The 20,975-nt window shown below is 46.8% G+C and overlaps 2 protein-coding genes across 7 annotated transcripts in view; one reads left to right on the top strand and one right to left on the bottom strand.

Moving 5' to 3' along the window:
• The first annotated feature begins 10,795 nt into the window (after nucleotides 1-10,795).
• Nucleotides 10,796-13,784, top strand: esd (esterase D/formylglutathione hydrolase). 2 transcript variants are annotated; one of them, XM_062402250.1, is made up of 9 exons: nucleotides 10,796-10,923; nucleotides 11,851-11,925; nucleotides 12,029-12,117; nucleotides 12,226-12,324; nucleotides 12,408-12,532; nucleotides 12,622-12,741; nucleotides 12,819-12,917; nucleotides 13,217-13,384; nucleotides 13,592-13,784. In XM_062402250.1, the coding sequence occupies exons 2-9, from the start codon at nucleotides 11,858-11,860 to the stop codon at nucleotides 13,670-13,672; spliced, it is 849 nt and encodes a 282-aa protein (XP_062258234.1). In that variant the 5' UTR covers nucleotides 10,796-10,923; nucleotides 11,851-11,857; the 3' UTR covers nucleotides 13,673-13,784. The 2 variants fall into 2 exon arrangements, with proteins under 2 accessions (XP_062258234.1, XP_062258233.1); XM_062402249.1 differs by lacking the exon at nucleotides 10,796-10,923 and adding an exon at nucleotides 10,972-11,247.
• Nucleotides 13,785-14,120: 336 nt separating this feature from the next.
• lrch1 (leucine-rich repeats and calponin homology (CH) domain containing 1) overlaps nucleotides 14,121-20,975 on the bottom strand; it is a 36,379-nt gene continuing 29,524 nt past the window's right edge. For 3 of the 5 annotated variants that reach the window (XM_062402216.1, XM_062402217.1, XM_062402218.1), the window contains one exon: nucleotides 17,064-19,949. In XM_062402216.1, coding sequence (XP_062258200.1) covers nucleotides 19,656-19,949 — 294 coding nt within the window. In that variant the 3' untranslated portion in view covers nucleotides 17,064-19,655. The other 2 variants (XM_062402219.1, XM_062402221.1) reach the window with 1 other exon arrangement.

Here is a 20,975-nt window from a genome sequence, read left to right as displayed (position 1 = left end):
TCTTTATATTTATATCATGGAGGTTCCAGCGTTTCACTTCCTCCAGTTTCCTTCAGTCTCGTGTCGCAGGAGGTTTGAATCAGAATCATGTGATCAGGCCACATGTTGCTTTCAGGCTGCAGAGGAACCTTCTGAGCAGCACGTTTACAGTTTGATGAGTCATCTTCATCATGTTCCTCCTCTGACAGGAAACTTCACACCTTCAAGTTCGGTTTCACAACAAGAGACTTCTTCTTTCTTTCCAGTTAATCTGAGGAGGTTGACTTTCAGGAAATGATCGACTGCAACACTCATGAAGCTGGAGAGCGATGACACAGAGCTGAGCGATGTGAGGCTACACACACACACACACACACACACACACACACAGACACACAGACACACAGACACACACACACACACGTCCTGACTCGTCCCTCGGCCCAGAGCTCAGGAACCTGCAGCTTCTCCTCTGAAGCAGAACAGACCTGGAATCTGATTTGATTTAATGACACGAAGCAGATTCATCATCTCAGGAACATTTTGATCTCAGGTGTCAAATATTTAAATAATGAAACTCGGTGAATCAGATGTTGAGAAACCCACTCGTCACTTCCTGTTCTCCAGCAGCTGGTTACTGGAAGATCAACCACAGACAAACCAGCTTCATCCTGTTATTACTCAGATCCTCTGATCGGCTGCCTCAGACGCCTCCATGCTCCTCATCCAGTTTCTCCTGGATGACCAGTTGAGTCCATGTGAGATCCTGATCTTCTCTCAGAGTCTGAGACTTCTTCTTCTCTGCTCAGCTCCGAGTTAATGAGTGAAATAAAAATAAAGACTTTTCTACTCTGTTCTATTTCAGATAAAAGGAAATATTTTAGAACTCATGTTTTATTGATGATGATGGAAAGTCCTGGATTTATTTCTGGAGGAATGAACGTGGACATCGTCATGTCCTCCTCCTCCTCCTCCTCCTCCTCCTCCTCCTCACTCCCCCCTCCTCTCCCTCCTCTCCCTCCTCACCCTCCTCACCCTCCTCTCCCTCCTCCTCCTCTCCCTCCTCTCCCTCACTCCCTCCTCCTCTCCCTCCTCTCCCTCCTCTCCTCCTCCCCCTCCTCACCCTCCTCTCCTCCTCCTTTCCCTCCTCTCCCTCCTCTCCCTCCTCTCCTCCTCTCCCTCCTCTCCCTCACTCCCTCCTCCTCACCCTCCTCTCCCTCCTCTCCCTCCTCTCCCTCCTCACCCTCCTCACCCTCCTCACCCCCCTCTCCCTCCTCCTCCTCTCCCTCCTCTCCTCCTCTCCCTCCTCCTCACCCTCCTCTCCCTCCTCACCCTCCTCTCCCTCCTCTCCCTCCTCTCCCTCCTCTCCTCCTCTCCCTCCTCTCCCTCCTCTCCTCCTCCCCCTCCTCACCCTCCTCCCCCTCCTCTCCCTCCTCTCCCTCCTCCCCCTCCTCTCCCTCCTCACCCTCCTCCTCCTCCTGGGTGCAGCCTTCACTGTCAGGACAGGAATGGTTTGTGCCAGCTGTCGTCTGATGTTTTGATTGGCTGTGGCCGAGCGGAGGTCGTGGTGATGATGGACAGGCGCATGTTCGAGAGCCTCTTCATCCTTCACATGCCTGAACATTCCTCTCCTCCCACACACAGGGTGACGCTCTCATCCTGGTGTTTGATTACACGTCCTAAATAAGAACCTGCAGGAGAACTGAGCCTGAGCCTGGAGGTGAAGAACACAACACCAGCTCCTGATGCTTCTCACCACAACAAACACAACGTGAAACATGACAAATATTCACACATACAAGTTAACATCTCCTCAGAGTAAATTCACAGGAATGAAACATCTGCAGTTTCTGTCGTTGTTGGAAAATGAGTTTGATGCGTCAGAGATCAAAGGAAACCAGTGACACTGAACTGGAACCGCTCACATCCAGTAAGTGTGAGTCAGAGACAGACGAGTGAACCCAGCTGCTGTGAACCTGTACAATGAACTTTATAAACCTTAGAATCATGTTAATCATGCAACCATTGCGTCATTATTGATTTTCACAGCAACATGTGAGTTGAGTCTCTGCTGAGATGAAACATTGAAACTTGGATCTGAACTGAACTGTTGATTTAGTGCAGGTCAGAGGAGCTGAAGCAGAATCACCACAGACTAAACACAAGCCTGAGAGATCAGGGCGGGGCTGAGGGCCGGGGTCAGGTCAGGAGGTCAGGAGGTCGGGGGGGGGGGTCTGGTGTTAAGTGAATCACTGGCTGATGTTTGATTTTCTTTCCAAAGTGTCTGTTCAGCCCCTGGGACACAGAGCAGCTGCTGGGAACCCACCAGTTGGCTGAAGAAGTGTGTCTCACACTCACTGGCTGTTTGTGTAGCTTCTCTGAAAACACACAGTGAGTTGAAACACTCGATGTGTGTCCGTCGTTCTGCAGCTTCAGGTCCAGCGTGTGAAGAGGTTCACACAGGGTTCAGCTCAGTGACCTGTTCCCACTCGTTTCTCTCTGAACCAGCAGATTCGTCCAGGTCTGGTACCTGCCAGAGGAAACCTTCAGAGCAGCTCTCTGGAGCAGCTCTCTGGAGCGTTCCTCTGGAACCTTCTCACGTTGACCTGTTTTTAAAGTGTGTCACACGTCAGGTGAAAGGCTCCAAAAGGGGAGGAGTCAGATCCGTCAGAGCTTCGTGAGGGGCTGAAATCCTCTCCCAGGTTCTGGAGGTTGAAACCAGGAGAAGATAAACATGAAGACTGTGATCAGATTGGAAACAGAACATTTTACCAAACTGTGAAAACAGATCCAACATCAGCACCTCACTTCCTGCTCAGCAGCGCCACAGCTGGACAACAGGCGTCACTGCACAGAGGACATGCTGCTTAGTTTTCTACAGATGATGAATTAACTTTTACAAGTTTCATGTTCAGCCAAACTGGACAGGGGACCCCCCCCCCCCTTCTGTCTGTCTGTCTGTCTGTCTCTCTCACTCCCCCTTTCTGTCTGTCTGTCTCTCTCTCTCTCTCTCTCTCCCCCTTCTCTCTCTCTCTCCCTCTCTCTCTCTCTTTTTCGCTGTCTCTCTCTTTCTCTCTCCCCCCTCTCTATCTCTCTCTCGCTCTCTCTCTCTTTCTCTCTCTCTCTCTATCTCTCTCTCTCTCTCTCTCTCTCTCTCTCTCTCTCTCTCTATCTCAAACATGTTATGATCCCATCACACGCGCAGACGGGGTTGCCAGGCAACCATGTCTGGTCACCAGACGGCCCACAATGCAACAGAAGAAGCAGATTTTACGAGCAGGTCTCAGCACGTATGTGGGAGGATTTAAAACCTGCTGTCAAATATGAAACATATTTAAATTAAAGATTTATCTCTCAGTGCAGGAGGAGTGTGTGTGTGTGTGTGAGAGAGTGTGTGTGTGTGTGTATGTGTGTGTGTGTGTGTTGTTTTGTTTACCTGCAGGTCTCATTTTGTATTCCAGGCAGCTTTCTGAACGTGGAGGCTCCTGAGTCTCTCTCGAGGAGCATCAGTCTGGAGACAGTTCACGTCTCTGGATCGTTAAAACCGGAATCGAACTCTGAACGAGTCGTAAGAGACGTTGCAGAAGAAAACTGAGATCTGTCGTCTTCACCTCCAGAGGAAGAGGGTTTCGTTTGGTTGATTTTAGATCGAGAAGTTCATCCTTTCTCCTGTGTAGAGCAGCAGGGGCGGAGCCTGTAGAGCAGCAGGGGCGGGGCCTGTAGAGCAGCAGGAGGCGGGACAAAGATCAGTGTTGTTGTTTACAGCTCGTCCGCAGCGGCGGCCTCAGGAGAACGTCAGGAGTTCAGTGAGGTCTTTGAAGGCACCATCTTCATTTTGAAATGTCCTGCTCTCTGCCTCCCAGATGTTGAGCTGGTTTCTGACCTGGTGTTGAACTGGGACGACTCCATCATGGTGAGATAGGTTGAGTTTAAAGGAGTCGCATCATTTAGCTCGTCCTGCACTTCATCTAGGAATTGATCGGAGGGTTCGATCCATGGTGAACATGCAGTGAAAGTGATGCTCAGGTCACATGTCACCAGAGATGAGCTGTGGAAGCAGCTTATTGATTATCAATAAAAAGGCTGCGTTCCGTTGACCAGCTCTGAAATATGGAGATAAGTGAGGTCATTGTTTTTTATGAACCATCAGTGAGATCACTTCCCAGCAGTCCACAGATGATCTGTTCCTGGAAACTCTCTGAACATGAGATGAAAACATGAAACATGAATCTGTGAGAAGAGAATTTCTGTTGTCACGTGAATCTCTGCATCATCGTCAGTTTAATAAAGTTTAAATCCCGTTGTCATGGATACGTTTAGTGTCACCACGCCAGCATAATTCATGAAGTTTCCTCGAGTTGATGACAAAGTGTTTCTGTGTTTAATGTGCGTCAGCAGCTTGTTTGTGTGATTAATAAGAGGCCGATGATCAGAGTGAATTGAATATGATTTATGATGTTGATTCTTTATGAGGTGGATCAGTTTTCATTAACAATCAGCTGAAGCGTTAAGTGAAACCATCTTGTCCAGGAAACGTTAATTAAAGACAGGAAGTGAGTTGTGAGAGGAAACGTTAATTAAAGACAGGAAGTGAGTTGTGAGAGGAAACGTTCCAGACGAGCTGAACTCGTCTGGTTCATTATGATTTCACTTTTACAACTTCACGTGTCGTCACTAATGAGCAGCTGGTTCCCTTCAGCTCGTCAAAGGAACATTTACGTGTATTAAATACCAGCTGTTTGTTATAATGCTTTGAACAGATTCTCTTCACTGACTCTTTTTCTTATTGGTATTATTATATGTTTGTTATATTTGTTTCCTAGAAAATGTCCAACTGAAACTTTTGCTAAGCTTTATTAAATCTTAATTTTCTAATATTCATTTTATCTGATGTGAAACAACTTCTTTTTCCTAAAAGTTGTCTAAAGAACTTTTCCTTTTCAAGATTAAGAGTTTAGAATAACTCAGAATAATTAAAGAAAGTGCTGATGAACCTAAAGTGACGGATTAGGAGCGTTCACGTTGACTGTAAACACAGACTGGTTTTAATGGTGTCGTGTGTGACAGATGAAATATCTGTATTAATTCTCCTGTGAACTGAATGATGCAGTGACATGGTCCACTGCCCCCCCCCCCCCCCAGCTGTGAAGGTCACTCAGTGGTTGGACCGAGGCTGCAGGCGACTCTGTACCAGGAAATAAAAATCAATCTTTGAACGGTTTTAGTTGTAAACAGATTTGACTTCAGCAGGAATCCGTCTGGTATTTAATTAACGGTTTGAAAGTCGGACCCCTGCTCCCCCCAGGTTGTATGTGACCTTTGACCCTGAAGGTCAAGTGCTGCTGTGGACTCCAGTTTCACTGTGACCTGTTTTGGAGGCGTTCAGCTCCACCAATCACAATTCACCGTGTCAGCAGCTGCTCGCTGGTTGCCGTGCAGAATACGTCTGACTGTAGTTTGCCTGAACTGAAAATACCTTCAGTCAAAATGAATCCATGAGAAACTTCACCAGAGAAAAGTCAAATAATCAGTGAATAAATCACGACTTGTTTCTATATTAGTTTGAAACTGGGATGAAGGAACATCTACACAATGTAACACAAAAAGGATCCAAGAGAACAACAACATGTTATTGCCGAGTGATGATGAGGAAGTTTCAATTCGTCTTTATCATGTCTGTCTTCTGTGCAATGACCAGCAGGGGGCGACTCCACTGGTCTATAGAACTCTATGAGAAGGTGACTCTGCTTCAGGAGCTTCAGGATGATTGGATCAGTGATGAGCGAAGGGGGCGGGACCTCGATGTCTCCACTTCACAGACTCGTCAAAGTGACAGTTCCTGGATCAGAGGAAGTTCAGCTTCATTTAGCTCTGCACCGATCGTCTTTATATAAAACGACTTGTGGGTCTGTATCTTTGTGTTTGTGTGTTTACACTCGTGGTTCCAGGAGCAGACGGGTCAACGTGTTGACATGAGGACAATCTGCTGAGTCGCTGACCTGAAGCAGCTCAACGATCAACGAGGTGACGGAGGTTTCACATTTTCACCGAGATTTTAATAAAACATGTTTTTATCCCTCGAAGATTCTGATTTAAAAAATCACAGCAAATAGGAGATTATTATTTTTAAATCCTTTTCCACTCTGAGTACAGAAAATGTGTTTTTGAATATTACACAGAGATTATCTTCTTCAGCAGATGATGATTTAACGTCTCAATCTGGGAATCAAACCCCGTCGCCGCTCCGATGGTTCACCGTGAAGTCCAGACGGGATTTAAAGGTTTAAATCTACAGTCAAATCTTTATTTACCTCAGACTCATTCAGGCCTCTTCTCTGATTGGTTTGTTCAGACTCATCAGCGACTCGTTAAAGATGAACTAGTAACTAGTTACTGAAGTAACAGTAACTGAGTGGTTTCCAGACGTGGATCAGAACCAGTTTTCCTCAGTTTCCTCCTGAAGCTTCGATCCTTCACTCACTTGTTAATCAGATAAATGTTTCACTGAATAAAAACGTCTCCTCTCATTAACGAGCGGTGGATCGTGGACTCGTGACCTGGACGGGTCGGTCCGTCCTCAGCTGCTCGGAGCGTCTTGGTCTCGACCTGCGAGCGACTCAGAGATTTCAAAGAGCTTTGATCTGCAAGTCGGAGACGGATCAGGTCCATCAGGATCTGAGTCTTCAGAGAGGTTCGGAACCTGCTGGTTCCCTTCAGATCCTGTTGATCCAGACCTCAGCTGGAGGATGACCTCTCACCGGCTGAGGACACCTTTAAACCAGGTCTCAGAACCAGTCTGTGGAAACGCTCAGTGGATCAAATGCTGGATTGGACTGTTCAAGACAAACAGATGTTAGCTGCAGGTTCTACACGACTCTGAACAAAGATGGACGACGCATCTCTGAAAACGAAGCAAAATATCTGGTATAGGAACGCTGCCACCTGGTGGCGATGATGTTATCTACACTCTATGCAGCAGTGATCATGGAGCTGTGGTTTCGAGGCCCCGCCCATACTCTCAACCAATCAGGAGCCAGTCTCAGCCTGTTTTATATCATCATAACTTGATCATAACCTCCTGCCTCCTCGGCTCATGAAGCTGTTTCTCAGGACAGATTATTCAAAATGTTTTTTTTGTGTTCAGTCGTGATGTTTCGTTCTGACAGTGATTGACAGGTGAGACGCAGAGTAGCAGCAGGTGATGGACCTGAGCTCCGCCTCCTCTCGGGCCTGGTTCCACTCACTGGGACCATGCAGGGCCTCCCCGGCCTCCTGCTGGAGGAGGAGCTCAGCTGGGCCTCCCCGGCCTCCTGCTGGAGGAGGAGCTCAGCTGGGCCTCCCCGGCCTCCTGCTGGAGGAGGAGCTCAGTGGGGCCTCCCCGGCCTCCTGCTGGAGGAGCTCAGTGGGGCCTCCCTGGCCTCCTGCTGGAGGAGGAGCTCAGTGGGGCCTCCCCGGCCTCCTGCTGGAGGAGGAGCTCAGTGGGGCCTCCCCGGCCTCCTGCTGGAGGAGGAGCTCAGTGGGGCCTCCCCGGCCTCCTGCTGGAGGAGCTCAGTGGGGCCTCCCCGGCCTCCTGCTGGAGGAGGAGCTCAGTGGGGCCTCCCCGGCCTCCTGCTGGAGGAGCTCAGTGGGGCCTCCCCGGCCTCCTGCTGGAGGAGCTCAGTGGGGCCTCCCTGGCCTCCTGCTGGAGGAGCTCAGTGGGGCCTCCCTGGCCTCCTGCTGGAGGAGGAGCTCAGTGGGGCCTCCCCGGCCTCCTGCTGGAGGAGGAGCTCAGTGGGGCCTCCCCAGCCTCCTGCTGGAGGAGCTCAGTGGGGCCTCCCCGGCCTCCTGCTGGAGGAGGAGCTCAGTGGGGCCTCCCCGGCCTCCTGCTGGAGGAGGAGCTCAGTGGGGCCTCCCCGGCCTCCTGCTGGAGGAGCTCAGTGGGGCCTCCCCGGCCTCCTGCTGGAGTAGCTCAGTGGGGCCTCCCCGGCCTCCTGCTGGAGGAGCTCAGTGGGGCCTCCCTGGCCTCCTGCTGGAGGAGCTCAGTGGGGCCTCCCTGGCCTCCTGCTGGAGGAGCTCAGTGGGGCCTCCCCGGCCTCCTGCTGGAGGAGCTGCTCTGTGGAACTCGTTTTGTTTGGGAGCTCGTGTTGCACTTTATCGGTCGCAGCAGGGCCCGGCCAATCAGACGCGCCGCTCGCTGCGGAGTCACAGCTGCAGCCAGTCACCGCCACCCCCCGCTTGTTGCCAGGGTTGTTTGTGCCCTCGGGGGGGCGGCGGTGCGTAACTAGAGCAGAACATGTTAACGGAGAATAGACGGGTAGTGGATCTGCCACCTGAGACAACATCACACAGGAACTGGTCCGAGAGCAGCGAGAGGTTAAAGACGAACAGGAAGCAAAACACTGGAGAAGAACAAACACTGAAATATTAACAAGAACTTCAACCTTCATCTGAGCAACGTCTTCATCAGTCAGAGTGACGAGCTCCACCTCTTCACAGAGTACTGAACTCCTGATCCTCACTTCACTGTAAATACAGTTTGTGCATCTGGACTGAAGCTTCACTTTCTTCACACACTAATTGAAGGGGCCCGCGGCCCCCTGTGGCCCCCCCGTTGCCCTAGTGGCCCCACAGAGCCAGGTTCAGTCGGGGCACACGGAGGAATCCTCAGGTTCCTGGAGCGCAGCAGGGTTCATCATAATTAAGAGCTTCCTGCTGAGTCTAACATTCAGGATACGATTCACACTTCAGAAGCTCTCCAGCAGGAGGGAGGAGGAGGAGGGGGAGAAGGAGCAGGAGGGAGGAGAGAGGAGGGAGGAGGGAGGAGGGAGGAGGGAGAAGGAGCAGGAGGGAGGAGGAGCAGGAGGAGGAGGAGGAGCAGTAGGAGGAGGAGGAGGAGGAGGGGCAGGAGGAGGAGGAGGAGGAAGAGGGAGGAGGGAGGAGGGAGGAGGGAGGAGGGAGGAGGGAGGAGGAGCAGGAGGAGGAGTAGGAAGGAGGAGGGAGGAGGAGCAGGAGGAGGAGGAGGGATGAGGGAGGAGGAGCAGGAGCAGGAGGGAGGAGGAGCAGAAGGAGCAGGAGGGAGAAGGAGCAGGAGGAAGGAGGTCTCACTGTGATTCAACAAAAAGAGGAGTTTATTAATGAATTCAGAACCAGATGAAACCGTTTATTAATAATGAGTGAGCGGTTCCCTGTTGATGTAAATCAGCTGCACCTCCTCCAGAGGAGCTGAAGGTGTGAACCTTCACACTGAGTTTGAGTCAAAAGCTTCTTACTGGTCGGGTGCTGGTTCCCAATGCCCCAGTGAACAGCTGTTCCCCCCCAGAGGTCCAGGACCTGGGTGTCACTCTCGACTCCACCTTCGGTCTCACCTCAACTAAATGTGTCTTCACCACCTCAGAAATATGTGTCTGCTCTTCCCTCTCTGACTCCATGACCCTCCTCTTCATCACCTCCCGTCTGGACCAGTCCACAACACACGTCTTTGTCTCCCTGTGTTTAGTTTGTGGTCTTGTCCCCGGACGTGTTTTCTGTGAAACTCATAAACCAAAGTGATTATTAGTGAGAGGTGGACGCTGGTGAACAGCTGTGCAGTGGAACCAGATGTTGCTCCCTGAGGAGGACAGACATTAGTCCTCTGTGTCTTTGACCTCTCACCCATTCATCAGTTTGACTGACAGCTCCAACGTGCTGAGACCCGCCCCCTCTCCGCCCGTCACTCAGCTGCTCGTGACGTGGACACGTTTGAGACGCGTCTCCACAAGTTGAGTTTGTCTCAACGTCTCAGACCTGAACGTTCCAGACGATGAGGGGACGAACCAATGGGATCGAACAGGAAGCTGTCACATGACCGACGAGGAGTAACAAACATAAACTGTTTGTAAAAATCTATAATAAAACTGTAATTATATAATGATACATTGAAGGGTAAATATGTTCAAAGGTTCATGCAGGGTCAGTACTCCAATGTGGCCACAAGAGGCCGGTAGTGTCCCCGCTCGCCGTGACTGGTCTCCAGTGGTGAAGGTTTGGTTTGAATGAATCAGCAGCACGTCGGTGCGTGTGAGTGCGTGTGAGTGCGTGAGTAAGTAATGATATATAAATAAAAACATTTTACGGAATCAGAAGAATTATAACTATTTTTATTGCCATGTATATTTGCACATACAGGAAATTGCCTTGGTGTGGTTGGTGCACTGTACAAACAACAATATAAAAACAACAATAGAACAACAATATACAGTAAGAGAGTTATGGGCACGTGTGGTTCTATGGTGCAGAGATTGGTGATAGTGCCAATAATATATAGAGGAGAAAAGAGTCAAATAATGTTTTATATGTTGTTTTCATCATGAACATACAAATGTGTCTCTGCTAACTAAATATATAAACTTGATCTAATAATGTAATTTAAATATAAATAAATCATCATAACATGAATTACCACAGAAAATATCCACGTTTTCTTTCCCACTTACATTATCAGTTTTTCAATATGTTTATTAATTTCTCAGAGAAAATACGATCTTAACAATAATGAGCATTATTTTTTTTAGTGTTTTATTAATCATGATTTTTATGAATAAAAAGTTCCAACCTGAAGGTTATTTGATGAAACTTGTTCCCATGGAGTCGATGTGCTACTGTACATATCTTATTTATTTACATTTCATATACGCACAATACTCTGCACTTTAACTCCTTTTTTTGCACTTCTGGTTAGACGCTAAACTGCATTTCGTTGTTTAAGTACTTGTACTGTGCAATGACAATAAAGTTGAATCCAATCTAATCTAATGTGTTCTGCTGCAGGACACCACCGCCCCCTAGCGGCCGGACACGCACATCACGTCTGGCTGCTGGCGTCGAGCCCTCGTGACGTCATCACGCTGACGCAGCGGACTCTGGCCCGGTGCACGTCAGAAGCTCTGGTGAAGTTCGCAGATTAGACGGAAACGTGAGATTCTACAGGTTTGACTTCGCTTCTTTCTTCACGTCAACTCGTTCAACTCGTTAAATTCACGCAAACACACGTCAGCAGCAGCTAACGATGCGTGCAGGAGCTAAGCTAACCTGCTAACACGTGCACAGCGAACTCCGCTCCACATCTGGACGATTCTCGCTTAGTTCGTTAATAACTAAGTTGAACGTGAATGACGTCATCAAACTCTGCGTCGCGCCGCTGGATCCAGATGTTGTGATTCATTCGGCTCATGCAGGAAACATCTGGCAGCTCGATGTTTGCGTCAACAGCTGATTCATTTCTGTGATGTCAGTGGGTTCGCTGCGAGTAATGTAAGACTGGCAGTAACTGTAATAGTAACTGTAACTATAACTGTAGCAGAGGCAGTCGCAGAAGCATGTTTAGTGGCTCGCAGCAGCTAGCAGAGGCTAACAGTAGCTTAAACAGCTACCAGCAGCTTACAGCGGTTAAAAGCAGCTAACAGTGGCTAGGAGCAGCTAACAGCAGTAAGCAGAGGCTAACAGACATATGACATCAGTTTCTAAATATAGTTTAACTATAAAGCATTTTATATTTATATCGTGTTGTGAAGTTATACCTAATTATATCTGTATACTTATAAATACTATGCTGCTAATGTACTACGGTATTAAAATCATAATATAATACTTATCATAAATCACTGTATTTATATAGCACATTTCAAATTAAAGTGGCAAGGTGCTCACATAGGTCTAATTCAATGTACTTCCTCAGTCTGTAGGAAGTTGGTGTTATATTGTGTTTAATTATCTATTTATTCTATTTATTACTTTGGTTTATGGAGAACACTCATGTTCAGAACCTGACGACACACAAATTAAGATAAAACCTTTAAACACTTTGAATCACGACTTTCTTTCATTTCATATTTCATCGGTTGTGTTTCTCCACAGTTGGAAAATGGCTCTGACACAAGTTTCCTCCAACAAGTGCGCCGGCGGCTTCCAGAAGGTGTTCGAGCACGAGAGGTGAGAGCGGCTTCTCCTGACACACACACACACACACACACAGACACACACACACACCTTCTCACAGGAGTATATCATGTGTGTGTGTTGGTTTGTCCTCCAGCTCTGAGTTGAAGTGTAAGATGAAGTTTGCTGTGTACGTCCCTCCGAAGGCCGAGACGGACAAGTGTCCCGTCCTCTACTGGCTGTCCGGTGAGTCTCCGTCGGGTCCCAGCTCCTCAGGTTGACCACAGGTTGCGTCTCTCGTGTCACAGGTTGTGTGTCTCGTGTCACAGGTTGTGTGTCTTCCCCCTCGTGCAGGTCTGACGTGCACGGAGCAGAACGTCATCACTAAAGCTGGATGTCAACTCGCGGCTGCAGAGCACGGAATCATCATCGTGGCTCCGGACACCAGCCCACGTAAACACACACACACTCCATCGCCCCCTGGTGGCCGGCTGCAGTATAGGTCATACACCACAGTCAGTGATGTGTCCCCTCAGGTGGCTGTAACATCGAGGGCGAGGACGAGAGCTGGGATTTCGGCACCGGAGCTGGTTTCTACGTTGACGCCACGCAGGAGCCTTGGAAATCAAACTACCGGATGTACTCGTACGTCACAGAGGAGGTGGGTTCGATTCCTCTCATGTCTGTTCCCCCCCCACAGTATATGTATAATTCCAGACTTGGATTAACAGTTGTGTTGTTCTATCTCAGCTCCCCAAGCTGATCAACGCTAACTTCCCCACCGCCCCCGACAGGATGTCCATCAGCGGTCACTCCATGGGCGGCCACGGGGCGCTGGTCTGCGCCCTGAGGAACCCTGGGAAGTACAAGGTACCGGAGGTCGGGTGTGAACGGACGAAACGTTAACGTGTGACGATGCTGACGTCTGTCTCTGTCTCTGTCCTCAGGCCGTCTCCGCCTTCGCTCCGATCTGTAACCCGGTGCAGTGTCCCTGGGGACAGAAGGCCTTCGCCGGATACCTGGGCCCCGACCGGGCCACCTGGGAGGTAACCAGTCCGGGGGCCTGGTCCCACTCAGAGGGGGACACTGGACCCTCGTCTTCCTCCACACATCACAGAACTTTTACATCCCACTACACCTAAATCTAAACCAGTGTGTTGAGGGTTCAATTCCCTCCAGCTTCAGGAACATGAGGAATAGAAACGAGATGATGAGTTTCTTCACCTCAGGAACATGAATAGAAATGTTTCATGATTTGTTTTAATTTAATTCAGTGACTGTTACTAATGTGTTTAGCGTCATTACATCTGTGATCAACCAGTAAACGAGCCCCCCCCCCCTCCAGGCGTACGATGCCACCGTGCTGGCGGCGTCGTACTCGGGACCTCAGCTCGACATCCTGATCGACCAGGGCCGTGATGACCAGTTCCTGACGGCCAGTCAGCTGCTGCCCGACAACCTGATCGCCGTCTGCTCCGAGAAGAAGATCCCTGTGGTCTTCAGACTGCAGCCGGTCAGTGGCTCTCAGCCTGTTAGTGGTCATGTGACGTGTGACATCACATTGTTGTGCTGAGTCGTGGTCGTCTCGTTAACGTGAACTGAACCAAACATTTGATTTGATCTTTTCTCACGTGATCATCATCTGAAGCTTTCACTGATTTCTGACCTTGTATAAAACCAGTGATGAAGGTTCAAGTTGTTTTGATGTTTCCTCCTGCAGGGTTACGACCACAGCTACTTCTTCATCTACTCCTTCATGAACGACCACATCAAACATCACGCCAAGTTCCTGAACGTCTGAGCTGCAGCAGGACGGAGCTCTGGACTTCTCCTCGGACTCGAGTGAAGTCACGTTCAGAACTGGAAGTCTGTCAGTGAACAATCAGCTTTTCAGAATAAAACCTTGAGTTGTTCTCGTTCTGTCTTTATTCACCTCAACAATTTCATTAGTCATCACTACAACAGGTTTTCTACTGGTTTGACAATTTAACAGAATAAGATCCAAGAGAAGAATGAATTCAGAAAAGAAAAGTTTTAGCAGAAGAAATAATCAGATGAACTTTTATGAATTAAAAAAATTCTTATCATATTAAAAAAAATCTGAAAAATGTAAAAAAAAAGAACTGAATTAAGACAAGATGGATTTTTTGGGAATAAATGAACAATTATTTCAAAAAGAGCAGAAGCAGATAAATTCTTTCCATCTGAGAAGTCGGACAGAAGAAGAAGCAAAGCGACAGACGATGGAGTCGTTTGACAGATGAGGTCTTTACTGATGAAGTGATGAGAAACACTTACAGTATTTACAGTATTCACAGCAGTTAAGGCGACATTAAAGGGACATTTCATGCATTTAAATCAGTTGCTGTACAACAAATTACACAAAAGGCTCACAGAGAGTTACAAAAGGGTGCGTTACATCAAATCTCAACAAACCTCAAAAATAAAGTTCCTCCTGGTCAGAAAAGTAGAAAAATGTGAGCGCAGGTCGTTTCTGGACAGTTTACAACTGTATTTACAAAAAAACAGGAAACAACTCTGCTTTGTGTTCAGCAGGATTTTCACACCACATTTACACAATTTACATCAGCGTCACATTTGTAAAAGTTTGATCCTTCGCTTCAGATTTTAGGTGAGTGAAGATTTTCTCAGTTGCCAAAACAAAGATATAAATAGAGAAGTTAAAAAGTTTAAAGTGCAGATTCTGTCGGAGGAAGCAGTTGATTCTATTTTCCCCAAAACTCCGAGGATACGTCAGTGAAATCTGTGAAACGTAGAAAACGTACAGACGTGGAAACACATTTACAGAAAATCTAAGTGACGTCGTTAATTTCCCTTTCGGCTCGACTCACCACGATGATCCTGATATTTAACCACTGACTAAATTAAGATGGACGACATGAAACTCAACCCTGTCGCCCCCTGGCTGCAGGACAGGTCATTGACCCTCCTCCTCCGTGTTCGCAGATGGGACACGGACCAAACACGATAGAATCGAGATGGTTTCTGTGGTTTTAGGTTCTTATCACACTGGTGTATCAGTGGAGACGTGTCGACCGGCTGTTTTCAGTCGATGGTTTTGACTTTGACTTCAGCAGGAGTTCAAGATTTTATAAAAATGAACTACAGATTTTAGCAAAAAGAAAAAACATAATACTGTTACCAGATGCTAATTTATTATCGGATATATGAAACATATTTACGACGTGGTGTGCCTGTGTTTCTCCGAGCTGCCGATAGTGTTGAAATTCTTTTGGATTTTATGAAATCTTTGCTGATGTGAAATATACAGAACATGAAGAAATACTGAATATTAATTCAACAACAGGGAATACTTGTGATAAACAATATGTACATTTAAATAAAAAAACTATCACAAGAGAGAAAAAAATGTTTTGGCAACTGTGAAATGTACGATGAATTCTGCCACCTGGTGGACACGTGTAGACTCCTCACAGGAGGTTTTCTCTTTAACTTTGAATCTGAGGTGATGAACTCACGACTCCAGAGTCGGTCGACACGGGAGGCAGCTACATGTCGGCTGCTGCCCCCGGAGGCCGATTCATCACATCACTGAACTCTGGGTAATGTTGGCGACAGGAAGAGGAACGGAGGAAAATGGCGACGTCTCCGGCTCCAGTGTGAATGTTACGTTTTATTTCTGCTCTGATCGCGTTGGAGGAAAAAAGTGTTTTAACAGATTTACTGAGCAGCTTCTTCTCGATGTTCAGACTCGACGCTCGATGCTCGAAGCTCAGACACGAGAAGCAAATGAAACTTGTCGGACGCAGAAGCTGCGGTTTGATGTTTGATGAACGATTCTCTCAGTGAACGAACTTTGGATTCAAGACAAAGATCCTCGAACAAACATGAAGTGGAGACTCGGCTGCAGAGACACTTTTATAAAAGAAAGACTTTTACCTAAAATACATTAGAGAAAAATATTTTTGGGATGTTTACAACAACTCATCAGCTTCTCTTTACATCATAAATATGTTTTTCTTTAAATAGAATTGTGGCTCACATTGTTCTCCCTCTATGTTCAAACTGGTTTGGTTTAATTCTCTTCAGGACACGATCGGGTGAAAGAAGAAAGTTTGTTTTAGACTAAATGTTAAAAAGACAAAGTGCCTGTTTAGATTTAATGCCACATTTTAAAGTAATTATCGCAGAGTATTAGGGCCACGTTGTTGAGAATAATATGAACGAATTGAGACAACTTTAAAGAATAATACATCATGTCATAAAAACCCTATGAAAAGAAATATTAAAGATATTATGGCATTATACTAAGAAAACTAAATATGATCGGTCTTTTCAGAGTTTTATCGAAATTTTACTTTTCCCCTCAAAATAATTTTGAATTTATTCTTGAGAAGTTTCCCCAGTGGCCCTGGTACTGGTCCTGATGTAGACTGGAAAACAAGATGGACGACATGAAGCCAAACATCTGGATCTCCGCCTGCTGGGCGACGGTGGTATAAACCCGCCTCCTCTATGTCAGAACATAGGACCTGGATCAAGCTAAACAAATCTAAATACAACAGAAATAAATATTTCATGTTCGTGATAAGTTTGGTTATTATTAATTTCCCGATATTTAGAGCCTGTGGCAACTCTTTAAATGACGTCAGTCTCCACATCTGAAATAATTTGGCTTCATGTCAGTTCAGTGGGAGGAAGAGGAATCATCCATCTTCATAAACAGTCATTGATCGTCTGCATATGTTTGATCGTTGTTGTATTTTCAACCTTCAGCTGTTTGTGTTTCTCGTGTTTACCTGAAGAAGTGATTGGTTTACATCGTCCAATCAGACACTGGCTCTTCCATCAATCTGCTTGTTAGATTCGGAATCACCCAGAAGTTCCCTCGTGTGAATTAGTAAATAAATCAGTTTAGTTCGTTTAAAACCACTTTGCATCCTTGAATATAATAAAAAACACTCTGTTACTGGGACGAGGCAGAGCGGCCTCGGGGTGGCGCCAGAGCGTCGGCGTGTGGATACCGGCGTGCGTTTGTTGAGCGTGTTGGTCGGTGGAAGCTCCGCCCCTCTCTGCTCGCTCACGTCAGGAAGGCGTGTTTGGGGGAGGCCCGGTCCAACAGAGCGTGCACCATGACGCTCACCTTCATCAGACCCTTCTCCTCCAGGATGTGGTGAGGGAGACACAGGTGGTCCTGGAAGAGCAGAGCAGGAAGGAAGGAAGGAAGGAAGGAAGGAAGGAAGGAAGGAAGGAAGGAAGGAAGGAAGGAAGGAAGAGAAGGACAGACGGACAGAGCCCAGAGTGTAGAGGAGCAGAGGCCAGACACAAGGTTTAGACTCATTGAGGTTTCCTGCAAGAACAAAATGTAAAAAACAACAGATCGGTTCTAACAAGACTTTCTGAGTTCGTAAAAAAAAGCTCTCCTTTCAGGAACTAGCCGTAGCCGCTAACATGTTATAATTTATATATGTATTTAAATTAAAGGAAGGTTATTTTCTTTTTGGAATCACTCTCTTGAATAAAGAGAGGAAACAGTTTGTTTCCTTTAAAACTTAAAAGTCTCGACCTTCACACAAAGACACCGGAACCCACTTGATCCCTAAACTGTATTTATTACCTCAGACTTTCACACGTTCAAATACACTGATCTTAAAAAGACTTCCCCTCACACAGAAAATCCACACATCAGCACAAAGTTAAAAAGAATCTGTGCAGGGAATGTGGCCGAGAGGATTTACTGCAGGAGTCAGTGAGCAGAATGAAATCAGATCAACAAGCGGAGTAATCCCGTTCCTAAGTGTCCTCATAGAAACAAGCTGCTGCTCAGCTCGACTTCTGCAACGTGAAAGTGAAACATCGGTGAAACATCGGTGGAGCATCGGTGGAGCATCGGTGAACACGCAATGAATCTAAGAACCAATCAGCTGCCAGGGAAACGGTCTTCACCAACGAAGCAGTGAGGAAAGAAAACGTCCACATTCCTCAGTTTTTTATTCTCTCAGTAAATATTCTGTTAATCATCTGTATCAAACCATCTATTTATTAAGAAGACTGATTCATATCTATCTTCAGGCTCATGGAGTGTGTGTAGCCCTTCAGGTGTTCTGCTCAGTCACACGGCATCAGATTCATGGAAACGGTTTCAGGATTCAACCTGAATCCGACTGAAAGGGATCCACCTGACAGAAGTCATCAATAATCCATGACTAGTGAAATAATCAATAACTAGTGAAATAATAAATAACTAGTGAAATAATAAATAACTAGTGAAATAATCAATAACTAGTGAAATATGGCTTCAGGATTCAGGCTCCTTCAACTCGAGCGTCTCGTGTGCTTTTACACTTCAGGCCGTTAAACGTGTTCCGTGTGAAACTGAAGGAATCGTCTCATATTCAGAGAGAACGTGAAAATGTCTCTGGGACACAACAGGGCTCAGCGGCGCCCCCTGCAGGTCAGACATCTGATCGTAATCCTTAAACTAAGACATAGTGTCAGAGGATGATAGCGTTTTTATTTCTGTCAGATTTTCTGATTCTATTCGAAATATAAACAAATTTATATGAGTTGTTATAGTAAAATTATTATATGAATTAAATTATATATTAATTATAACAATAATGTAAATTTGGATTCTAATTGAATTTGAAAAGAGAATTCCCACGTGACAGAATCCGTCGATGAGGGTGTTTTACTGTATTTTCATCTTGAAGCAGGAACTCTACGATTCTAATGGAGACACGTGTTTAGGCTCCGCCCCTCGACCGGAATGTCCCTGGTGTAGTGAACGACCGAAACATCGTCCAGGCAGCTGCTGAATACTGTGACCAGTATTAATCTCTACCCGTGTTAATAACCTGAGTTCTGCACCAGGTTATTAACAAACTGAAGCTCAGGGACAGGAGGCGTCTCCGTCTGGCTCCAGGGAGCTGAGTCTGAGACGTCCCTGTGTCCAACATGTTGATCAGTCGTGAGTCACTTCAAGAAGCCTGCAGCTTCGGTTCAGAGCTTCAAAGTCTGTTTGTTGTGCAAAGACACAAAGACGTCTGTGAGCAGAGGACCAATCAGATGCTGCATTCGTGTCACATGTCACAAATAAAGATGAATTCAAGTGTCGGGAAATCTGCTTTTGTTCGTTTTGTCTCATCGTCACTGAGAGCTAAAGGAAATATTCAAGTTTAGATGGAATCAAATCTCAGTGAAGATGATTCATATCTGTCACTGAGATGAGCTCATATGTTCATTTAAACATTGAGAAACTTCTTTCACATTCACTGAAGTTCCTTTCATATTGAAATATGGATCAAAATTTAGCAAATCTTTGAATAAATCTGTAAAAGAGCTCGAGTCAAATCGATGGAGAATCAAAGGAAAAGAGACTTTTCTGTTCTGATGCTTTCAGAAGATGAACTGAGCTCCTCTGGAGGATCATGTGTGAACAGAGAGAGACTCACCTCCTCCTCCTGAGCTCCAGGAGAAGTGTGAACACAAGGAGGAGGTGAGTGGGGGGGTGATGATTAAACACTCAATATAGACACTGTGATGTCACAGCCCTCAGCCACTGCATCAACTGCACGGTGATGATTTTATAACTTTTTAAATAAAACACTTTTAAAATCACATAAATGGAAACACGCGACCGGATGAGCTCGAGGACTGGGGACCGGCCAGTATCACTGAGACAAACCATTACAAAGATCCATGTTTACATCGGATCAGGATTATTACCATGTGACACAAATGCAGCAAAAATAAGGAGGAGGAGCCTGAACAGAAACGGGGCGGGGCTAGCAGGTGCTCGGCTACGTCAGCTCGCTCCAGCTATAGGCCACAAAGAGCAGAACGAGGCAGAGCACGTGAACCAGGCTCGAGCCAATGAGGTCCCAGATCTGCCAGGCGGGAGGCGGGGTTTGAGTGGTGACAGAAACCAATGAGGGCGTCTCTGACACCGCGGGGGACGCAGGGTTCGAAGCTGAGATCGCCACTTCCTGTTTCCTTTCCACCGAGGTCGGATCCAGAGCAACCAGAGCCCGAAGCGTGGTGCAGAGCGGCCGCAGGCGACACTGGGTGATGTCGTAGGGCGAACACAGAGAAGACTGGTGCCCCCATTAGGAAGGAGGGGGGAAGGAGGGATGAATGCAAAAAGAGAGGAGGAGGAAGGTAAGAAAGGACGCAAGGAAGGTGAAAAGGGGGCAAAAGGGGGAAGAGAACAGAAGAGGAAGTAACAAGACAAGAAGGATGAGGTTGGGAATAAGGGATGAAGCAGATCAGAGAGGTTCAGGCAATGAGAGGAGGTGAAGAAGAAAGAGGAGGAAGGATATAAAGGTGAGGACGAAGGAGGAGAAATATTCTCAGAGGAAGAAAAGAAGAAGGAGAGATGAAGGAGAGAAAGAAAATAGAGAAGAATGAGAGAAACAAGGAAATACAGATCGAGCAAAAAGAACATTTGTATGAAGTGTTTACAACCGAAAAGGGGACAAAGGATGAAAAGAGAGGGACAATGAAGAAAGAGAAGAAGAAGAGAGACAGAGGGAAGAGGAGGAGGCAGAGAAAGAGGAAGAAGAGGATGAGGAAACAGAGGAAAGAGGAGAAAGAGGAGAAAAGTAAGGAAAAAGAAGAGGGTGATGAGAAGAAAGAGATAGAGGAAGAGAAGGAAGGCGTGTCAGGATCCAGCCGGAAAGTAAAAAGAGAAAAAGCAGGAGGTTAACCAATGGACACAGAGGTCAAAGGTCACAGAGCGTGAGCTGGGGCGGAGGCAGGCAGGGTTACCATGGCAGCAGGGATGCTCTCTTCAGTAAACAAGACAACAAGGAGAAGCTGCAGTGTCGGCACGTTAGCACGTTAGCACGTTAGCACAGAAGCTGTTAGCGGGTTAGCTCGGCGCTGTGAGGGGAAGCAGCAGAGACGGAGGTCAAAGGTCAAAGGTCGAGCAGAGACACAGATCAGAACCAGAGAGGAAAACAAAAACAAACAACTTTCTCACAGAGAAAAACTCATGATTATGAATCTATAAGTAATTCTGAATGTGCGTGTTACGGTCTGAGCAGCGTCAGGTTTCTTCTTCTCTCTCTAACGTCTGAGTGTTTCCTTCACTCCTGATCCTCTGTTCCTCTGGAGCTGAA

Source organism: Platichthys flesus, chromosome 13 (assembly GCF_949316205.1).
Source record: "Platichthys flesus chromosome 13, fPlaFle2.1, whole genome shotgun sequence".
Taxonomy (NCBI): Eukaryota; Metazoa; Chordata; class Actinopteri; order Pleuronectiformes; family Pleuronectidae; genus Platichthys; species Platichthys flesus.
Note: the sequence above shows the minus strand (reverse complement) of the source record. Positions and strands in the feature narration are given on the sequence as shown.

Excerpts from the sequence above, each read along its gene's own strand:
- esd (XM_062402249.1), top strand. The coding sequence starts at position 11,222 with ATGTCAGTGGGTTCGCTGCGAGTAAT. Across the intron at positions 12,325-12,407 it reads GGCTCCGGACACCAGCCCAC|GTGGCTGTAACATCGAGGGC; the intron begins GTAAACACACAC and ends GTGTCCCCTCAG. Across the intron at positions 12,918-13,216 it reads CCGACCGGGCCACCTGGGAG|GCGTACGATGCCACCGTGCT; the intron begins GTAACCAGTCCG and ends CCCCCCCTCCAG.